We start from the raw sequence: 9,408 nt of genomic DNA on the forward strand, positions 1-9,408 counted from the left end.
CAATCAAATTTCGTGAAGACAAGCGACCTGAGAGCGCGATTCGCAACGCTGCGATCGCTATTGCGTCCCGTGTGTCGGGTTTCACCCTGGCTGCGATGACAGCCGTTAATCGCTGTAGTTTGTCGCTGCCCGTGTGTCGGACCCTTTACTTTAAAACCTTTGAAACTTGTGACAGTTTTCCTTCAAGATTAAACTGTTTAATTTAAAAGTTTGTCCTTAAAACCTGTTGTTTATAGTGAAKAGAATAAATAGTGATGTTGTATTTTGCTACACAGTTGAACCGTTTCATTATGTAAGAGCAGATCGAAGTGAGTCAAATTGAATCGAATCGAACTGAATCGAATCGTAATTAATTGATTCAGAACGTTATGAATGGAAATGAAATCGATGTAGAGAACTGGCCATGATACCCAGCCCMAATAAAGACAGTTCAGTAGATTCGGACCCTGTTGCTGGCTCTCCAGGTCAAAAGGACGGCTTTATTCAACTCGCACACAAATCCGTCTCAGGTTTGTGTTGCTAAGCAACTGTTCGTGTCCAACCAGCAATCATCTTGCTGGATGTTGGGAGTTAATAAATTATAAATGAGTGAATTAGCGATGACGTCAGCTTTGACTAGCGTAAACTTAGTGAAGGACCGACCTGCAGGTCACGGTGAACGTTCACTATTTCTTGTCATGTGCTCTGAAMCCTGCTCTTCTCTTGTTCTCCACACACCAGTAACACTCCTGCTCTGTTCTCCCTCCTCGGCTGTGTGAGTGTCATTAAAGCCTTCCTCTGCTCAGGTGCTGATGCTGTAGTGTAGTCTCCACAGGAGCAGCTAGTTATTCATAGCACCGCGGCACCGCGAGCTGCCTTTTATGCTCCTTACGTTCAGGATTCAAGCTGGAAAACTGTCGAAACAGACGAAGCATGCGCTGTGTGAGCACTTTTATTAGGAGCAACAGAGTCACCAGTGCCATGGGACTGCACCTCCAGGAGCTCGACTTTTCTGTTTAATCATTTATTTATTCCAGATTTTGGTGCAAAAAGAGATAAATTTATATTCTGGAATTATTTAGCTTGTAATGGATGTTTTATTCTAATAATAAATCTACAAAAAGATGCACTTTCTGCACAATAAATAAAGAACAAGGCTGGCTTTGCTGTAAGGAGGCCTCATCAGGGGTGAGCATCATCATCTTCATCATCAGTGTGGAAGTTTCTGGTKACTCACAGCAGCAAGAGAGCAATTGGTGGATGTATGGAAAGCCAAACGGGTCATAATTCACAGACTTTAAAACACCCCCTAGTGTCCAATAAGCCGGGTTAAATACATCTTCAGATGTTTAATACGAGCCACCTGTGAATGAACAGCATGTTAGCACTCAGCTGAGAGGCTCAGTGAGGCTGTTCAAGATTTAATGTGGTTTCTATTTTCACATCGGAAGATTTTATTTAGTTTATCCTTTTATTTAGCTTTAAGTTTAGGTTGAATTAAGTAAATCAAACCTTTTTTAATACTATTTAAAATAAACAGAGATGCCTTCAGATTTGGAGTTTATGGTACGACTTTTTAAAACTAATAGTTGCAAAATCTCAGCTTGTTGTACAGAAACTGCTACAAGTAAAGCCTCTTACCGAACAAACAAGTGCTTCTGAGAGGGTTAATGTCTTTTTAGAATTTGTTAATACTTTTTTTTCTTTGCTGTACCGAACATTTTTTAAAATTTATTTCACTTAAATAATAATTAAAAGAGAGAACAAAACAAGTTCTGAATGAAAAGGGTGCGGAGTGAAGAACAAAAATCTTTAACAGAGCCCTTATTGAAAAATTAAGAATAATCTCAAACTTACAACAAACTTAAGCTTAAACAATGTCCAAATTTACAAACAAGCAAATATTTTGTTTTTACATATTTCCAGTAAACATTACATATTTTCCCAATAACTTTGACTTAATCTCCTTTTTGAACATATAGTTAGTTTTGGAGGTTTTTTATTTTAATACCTAGACAGTTCCATAAACCTTTTCTCTGAACTGTAAAACATCTACCATTCAGAATACTTCTAAACCCCTTAAACCAAGGTACAAACCACATGATGAATTTATTTTTTCTTTATTTTATTTTCTATGTAAAAACTTTATTCATTTCTTTAAAACAAAATTAATACTACGTAGAATTAAAAAGAAAGTACAATGAAATGAAAGGCAGCAGAGAGAAGAAAAAATGTTATATTTGCCCCTTTTTTCTCAAGTATAAACTGAAACAATAATCTTCAATAAACAAAAACATCAAATCCATCTAGAACAGTTTATATGAATAAATATAATACTGTTTCATATTTCTTCAGTAACCCATCTTTTATCATTTTCTCGTTAATWTATATCAGTACAGTCCTAATAATACAGCTAGGGTATTTAAAATAAAATCAAACCTGGCTATAATAAACAAAACCAAGAAGTGATGCGTTTGTGTTGCAGTTCTTCAGCATCAAATATCTTTCTCTGTCTCAGATGTTCCAAGAAACACGTTTGTGTCTAAAAATAAAGAGAATCTGATTAAAGTTTTATTATGGTGAGTTCTGATCACTTTTAAACCAAGCCATGGCTTTTTAGAAGTAGACTTGGCTTCTGCTGTAGAGATTAATAATTTCCCCCCCTGTTGTTTCTGTTGAGTGTATTTATTTTTTATAAACTTGTGTTGAATAAACTGTACTCTCTGACCTGTTGAAGCTTCCAGGAGTCAAACACCATAGAAGGTAAACCTGCTAGATGATTCACACACTTATTTTGTAATTGGTCAAACTGTACCAACTAGTGCCTAGCTGCAGAAATATTAATAATAATCAGTGGTGGGCAGCGCTAACCCAAAAATTAGCTCTGCAATTTCTAAAGCGCTTATGAAAATATTTAGGTCTACAACTTCAAAAATGCTTATGCCATAGAAAAACTAGTGGAAGCTAATCAAAGGAAAAAAAAAATTGAAACAATTTTTTTTTTCCTTTGATTTTTTACCTGGATTACTGAGATGCATCAGGACATAGTGGAAGCTAATTTTAAAGCGCAAATTTGACAGTTACTAGCTGGCAACAATTCATGTACAATATATGTACAACACTGCCACTTAGCAGTGTATGAACCCTTTTACAACTTAATCCTACAACGGCCGATTGCTGGGGATGTGATTTCCTGAAACAGAACTTTGGCTCCTGGTGTAAAAGTTAAAAAGTTGTTGAGGATTGCTAGTTCGGCTGCTTCTTTGTCTTTTTCTTTTGTTTGTTGTAGATTTTTCATTAAAGAAGCATCAATAAAATTATTTTAAAACTGTTTATTGGAAAACTGAAGCGATGCGTTCTGGGAACATGACGGATTTGATTTGTGACGAGAAACGAAAGTTTTTCATGTAGTTGCTCCAGTTGACCACTAGATGTCTGTCTAACCCTGTTGGCGGATTGCTTCGACCAATTACGTCAAGTATTGAGCTCCAGCGTTAAAACTTTATTTATTTATTTAAAAGAAGGAGCTCCGATTGTAAAGTAAAATAAATCAATACGTACAAAATTTTAGTATGGATTACAAACGTTTACTGTTTTTTCTGGGAAAGGGAGTACTAAACATTGCCTTCCTGCTACGTAAGCAGACACAAAGCATTGTGGGAAATGAGAACCATGACCGAGAGCAACTGTCAGCAAGGATGTATACCTTTCCAATATGTGTTTTTATCTGGGAGGGGTGCTGTTGGATAGATCACGTGTGTTGTGATTCATTGACATCCATACCTTCCACTGTTCAAGATGATGATGACTGGTAGATAATTAGTTATTAGCGCTACTGCATTTTAATTTTAGAAAGCGCAAATCTGCTTATGAGTTATAAAAATTAGTAAGACCGCTAAAGCGCAAACAAAATATATAAGTCCGCAATTTGCGGATTTACGCTTTAGCGGACTGGTGCCCACCACTGATAATGATAATAATAACGATGCTTCGTACCTTTTGAGTCCTACGATTTATTCAGCCATCATTTGTGATGGAAAACAATCAGTGAGGAATTTAAAGCCAGCAGTGTATTTGAAAATAGACTGGCAGCAGCTGCTTTTTCAAGGTCCTAACAGAACGAGCTCATCAGCGTCACCTCGTATTGACGGGTGATTGATGCCGGCTGTCCGTCCTTGTCTCCTCCCCGCAGGCATGTCTGAGTCCGAGCAGTTCCTGAAGGGCACGTCGCAGATCAAGATCCTCTCTCCCGAGGACATCGAAGGCATGAGAGTGGTGTGCAAGGTGAAGAAACGGACCCGCTCTGTCGTGTCACTTTCTTGTGGCGGTTTTGTATTTGACTCGTGTTTGTCTGTGTGCAGCTGGCGCGAGAAGTCCTGGACATCGCAGCCATGATGGTGAAACCAGGGGTGACCACAGAAGAAATAGACCACGCTGTGCATCTGGTATTCATGCACGCTCACACGCTGAGTCATTTTAGAATGCATGAATGCACGCGCAATGAGTTTCTTTTTTCAGATTAAAAACATATATTAAAGGAATCACATAAATTCAGAACTAGTTTTTATTCTTAAAGGGGCAGTATCATGTAAAATCAAGTTTTTTTTAGCTTTATATCATGGAAAAACAACTGATGTTGTTTTGTTTGGTTGTTTGGTCTATCTGTAGCCTGGTAAAAACCAGACCCTTGTCCTTCACTTTGCTTCGTACGAGGGTCTGGACTCTCGGCTGGAGGCGTGGCCACTGCTGAAGTTTAAAATGATTGGATCGTTTGGCCGCGACGTATATGTACGCCAGCTCCACTGTGAAGGAGGCTAAGCTAAGATGCTAACCGGAAATTGCGTGAGCTGTAAACAACCCTACTGAGAGGAGAGAAGTACCGATGATGACTGGGAGATATCTTAACAAGCTGAAATGCCGTCCCTCTATCTGCTCCGGTTCTTAAGAAAACCTACTTTCCAGTTTGACGATACGGTTCAGTTGTATCCTGAGTTGCTGTTTTCCAAAACTCATATTATGTAATGCTGCTTTTTTTTTTTTACAATTATTACATCAAAATACAACACTCCTAAGACCGGTTGTAAACAGCATGAAGCTGTTGTGATGAAATACAGAAATAGGTTGACAGAAGCGGTAGAAGGTTCTTAAAGAGACAGAGGCCTATTTCAAGGTGTTAAGAAACAGCTGTCATGTGAAGTCAAATTAATTTATACATAAAAACAGCATTTTATTAACAACTGAAGGTGACATAGTTACTTTGTTATGGTATAGAATTGAACTATATGCCTGAGAAACACATAAAACTGACCCTTTTTAAAAACACATCTATAAAATCTCAAACTTTATTTAAAAAGAGAAAAAAGTCATTTTGTATGATTATTATACTTTCCAGATCTGTTCACGTCTGTTTACATTAATATACTGAGGCTAATGCTAACTCGTATTCAGTGGATTATGGTTTAATCTGGTGCACTCCCATCAGGATACATTTTATTGACTTTTATTACAGCTTCTCTTAGCATCAGCTGTTTTTGTTTGGTCCTAATTGTAACTGGTTAAACCAAGATGGCTCCCATGGGAGGAATACCTGTTCTTAACATGTTCAGCCTCACAGAGCAGCTAATTACTTTTGCCACGCAGTTTAATATCTGCGGACTCTCTTTCTGAATAATGTAGGTGTTCTAACGTAAACAGTTCTCCTCTCAAACATTACTTTAACTTGAGTTAAATGCAGACAATCAGTCACTGCAGGGTGGGTCTATACAGACATTAAACCAGAGCCCGTCAGCTGCAGAAAGCTCTCACATCTTTATTATCTGTCTCTGTAAACCAACTTATTCTTTCTGTTCAGGCCTGCATAGCAAGAAACTGTTACCCCTCACCCCTCAACTACTACAACTTCCCCAAATCCTGCTGCACGTCGGTCAATGAAGTCATCTGCCACGGCATCCCGGACAGGAGACCCCTGCAGGAAGGAGATATCCTCAACGGTGCGCTCGCGTCACAAAACCCCTTCTTTAGACCAGAGCACGGTTTAAATATCCTTTCTTGGCACTCAGAAAGACTTCAGCTTTAGTTTCTTAATGAGGAAATGTTTTAATAAGCGAGGGAGCAAACAATTTGTCTGTCGTGATGAATGATGGCAGCAGCCTCCTGAATTGGTGTCAGCAGGAGTTTGGCCAATTTTAGCCCCTTTATGAATGTTTCTGCTAAGGCGACGTCTTCCATCCGCCGCTCCCCTCAGAGCGTCTGATGGAGCACTTTTCAGCAGCTCATGTCTCGCCCGTGCTCCGACAAGACAGATTGTTTCATTAAGCTTTTCCAGTGGGACTCTGCCACTCAGATACGCTCCTTTTGGTAGCCCTCCCTGTTTGCATTTTATTTTTATTTTTTAATGGGTGTCCCACCACCTGCTGCTGTTAAACTCTATAGACAGTTTTTACCTTTTGTTAAATATAGTAGTCTATAAGGTTTTTTTTTAATGTAACACAGTGAGTCTGACGTTATTTTTTATTCCTTTACACAGTGGACATCACCGTCTACCACAACGGTTTTCATGGTGACCTCAATGAAACCTTCTTTGTCGGGGAGGTGGAAGAAGGAGCAAAGAAGCTGGTTCAGACTACGTATGAATGCCTTATGCAAGCCATCGACTCTGGTAGGCACCTTTTTTTTGTTTGGTCATTTCCGACTACAATTGTAGTTTTTTTTTAATGAACAGTTAAGGCCCCCACATAATCGGGCGTACATCCCTCCGTGCAGAGATCAGTTTTTTACGTCCTCGTCCGTGGTGTTGCACAATAAACTGCCTGGAGAGTTCAAGTCGAGCTGTTTTGGATGCGACACCAAGCTGATCAAGTTGTGGATGAAATGGAGACAAATTTTGAAGAGTGGAGGAGATTAGTAAACTTTGATAGTAGCTATGTTTACATGCACAAAACTCTTTGATCAGATTGAAATGCATTTGGATTCAATCAGAGGTGCCCAAAGTGTGGCCCATGGGCCAAATTTGGCCCGCCAAGCCATTTGATTTGGCCCACCACCAGTTGTCCTGGTTACTAGATTGTAATCTGTCTTATGTAGAAACACTATATTTCCACTTAGTCTTTTCAACAATTGGTCCAACTATACGTACAAGGAGCTGTAGTCAGATAGTCTTAACTCATGGTACTGACTTTCTTTGAATTGTGTTAAAATTAAATATAAAATACAAGTAACTTCAAGAGACATTTATCTTAGATTTAAGTCCATATCTAGATTTTCACACCTTACAAGACCACATATACTCAAAATTTAAAATTATGAAAAGACTCAGGAGCCTTTGCTGCCTGAGCATACGTTGAATTTTCTCCATGTTCATGGGCTGAAAAATAACCAAACAAACAAAATGTGGACAACCACAATGGCTGCTAGCTTAAATTTAAAAAAAGTGCAACTTTACTTGAGAAGTATTTGCATTTCATGTATTATATTATTGTATTTGGCCCACCCCGCTTAGACTGATTTTAATTTTGGCCCTCAGGGAAAATGTTTTTTTAGTTTTGGCCCTCTCAAGGAAAATCTTTGGGCACCCCTGGATTAAATACTCCGAATGTATCGTTTACATGGGCACAATCTGATAATGACGAGTGTTTACGTGCACCAGGATTTTAGTCAGAATAGAAGCACTGACATGCGCGGTTGCTAACTTTAACTTTAATATTAATATTTTGTGTTTTGGAAAATGCATTCAGTCCTCAAGCAACAGGTTTATTTTAAATAAGAATTAGTGTATTTCTGAAATAGTGTTTAAATATTTCTGACTGAACTTTACCAACAGAGTTCTAAATCTCCCAACATCACAGAATTTGATTGAAAAACTAMATTATTCATCATTATGAGCTGAAGTGACCTTTTATTTTGAAGGTTGTGCAATCATTAAGAGAAGAAACAGCAGGTTGAACTTTCAAAGAGCTCAAGGAGACGTGAATCTTTTTGGTTCTTCAAAAACACATCAAAAGGCATAAATCTAGATTTTACCCCTCGGCTGAGCACAACACACGCTGCCTTCTTGTTACAATTAGAGAGAAAACACACAACGCTTTTGTGTTTGCTCCTCAGTGAAACCCGGCGTCCGCTACAGAGAGCTGGGTAACGTCATCCAGAAGCACGCTCAGGCCAGCGGCTTCTCTGTGGTGAGAAGTTACTGCGGTCACGGCATCCACAGACTCTTCCACACCGCTCCCAACGTGCCGCATTACGCCAGTGAGTAGCTGCGCCTCCGGAGTGTAGAAGCAGCGATGGTTCACGTCTCTGATCACCGTTAACGTTTCGTTTGACAGAAAACAAAGCAGTTGGAGTCATGAAGCCTGGTCACGTGTTCACCATCGAGCCCATGATATGTGAAGGTGAGTAGAAGCTGTTCATGAACCATCAGAGTTGGAAAGTACAAATACTTTACTGTACTTACGTAGAATTTTTGGGTATCTGTACTTTACGTGAGTAATTTATTTTCAGCCTACTTTTTACTTCTACTTCTTACATTTTTAAAAAAGGCAAGAAGTGGAAAGTCGTTACATTTTTGCTTGTTTTCATTCCAGCTTGTTATTGTAAAAAAATAAATACCATCCATATAAATTGTGCCTCCTAGTTAGTGAATTTAATTGTGGTTGAATGAGAAGTATAAATATATAAAACTCTGATACTGTATTAGTTTGTACACAAACAAATCATGTCACACTCCAGCAGGACGTAATCATTGACATAAAAGGACTGTACTTAAGAAGTATTTATATTTCAGTATTACATTTGGCTGCAGCCCTCAGATTTTCATTTTTGGGAAAATGTTTGGGCAGCCTTGATATATGTGACCCATCACATCGAAATGAGGATTAAGTCAAATTTGACATAATCATATTTTCAGATTCCTGCTTTAAAAGCTACATTTTGATACTTAGATCATCCTGATATCGTTAGTAGATCCAGAGATGTTATTTAATTTGTCTTGTTGGTTACAATAATACATAAATATTTGGTCTAAATCCTAATTTTATGTAATTTTAATCAGGATTTTTTGTGTGTCGTTTTAAAAAAGAAACCTCATAGTATTTGAATATTGAGATTTCCCAGCTGGAAAGAAACAAAAACATTACTAGCTCACGGGGAAAATCTCAAAATTTTAGGCATTTTTCCTCAAAATCAGTTTTTTTGTTGCTAATGCTCAACAAAAGAGCTTCAAAAAAAATTTTTAGGATAATATTTCAGACAGTTCATTGAAATGATACATTGATAACACATTTATTTGTTCTATTTGGACAAACTAATTTTTGCAAGTGTTTTAATCAAAACACTATCTGCCTATTTCTCCACATACAACTTTTAGATTTAACCCTTGTTTCATGTGATGGGTCACATATGTATATAAACTGAAACAGCTAGACTAGTTAAATT

The 9,408-nt window shown here is 38.0% G+C and overlaps 1 protein-coding gene across 1 annotated transcript in view; it reads left to right on the forward strand.

Moving 5' to 3' along the window:
* metap1 (methionyl aminopeptidase 1) overlaps positions 1-9,408 on the forward strand; it is a 19,851-nt gene that overhangs the window by 5,960 nt on the left and 4,483 nt on the right. Inside the window, exons 5-10 of the mRNA XM_014013757.1 lie at positions 4,172-4,263; positions 4,341-4,424; positions 5,831-5,969; positions 6,506-6,637; positions 8,080-8,223; positions 8,301-8,366. Coding sequence (XP_013869211.1) covers positions 4,172-4,263; positions 4,341-4,424; positions 5,831-5,969; positions 6,506-6,637; positions 8,080-8,223; positions 8,301-8,366 — 657 coding nt within the window. The remainder of the gene's footprint in view (positions 1-4,171; positions 4,264-4,340; positions 4,425-5,830; positions 5,970-6,505; positions 6,638-8,079; positions 8,224-8,300; positions 8,367-9,408) is intronic.

Source organism: Austrofundulus limnaeus, unplaced genomic scaffold (genome assembly GCF_001266775.1).
Source record: "Austrofundulus limnaeus strain Quisiro unplaced genomic scaffold, Austrofundulus_limnaeus-1.0 Scaffold105, whole genome shotgun sequence".
NCBI lineage: Eukaryota > Metazoa > Chordata > Actinopteri > Cyprinodontiformes > Rivulidae > Austrofundulus > Austrofundulus limnaeus.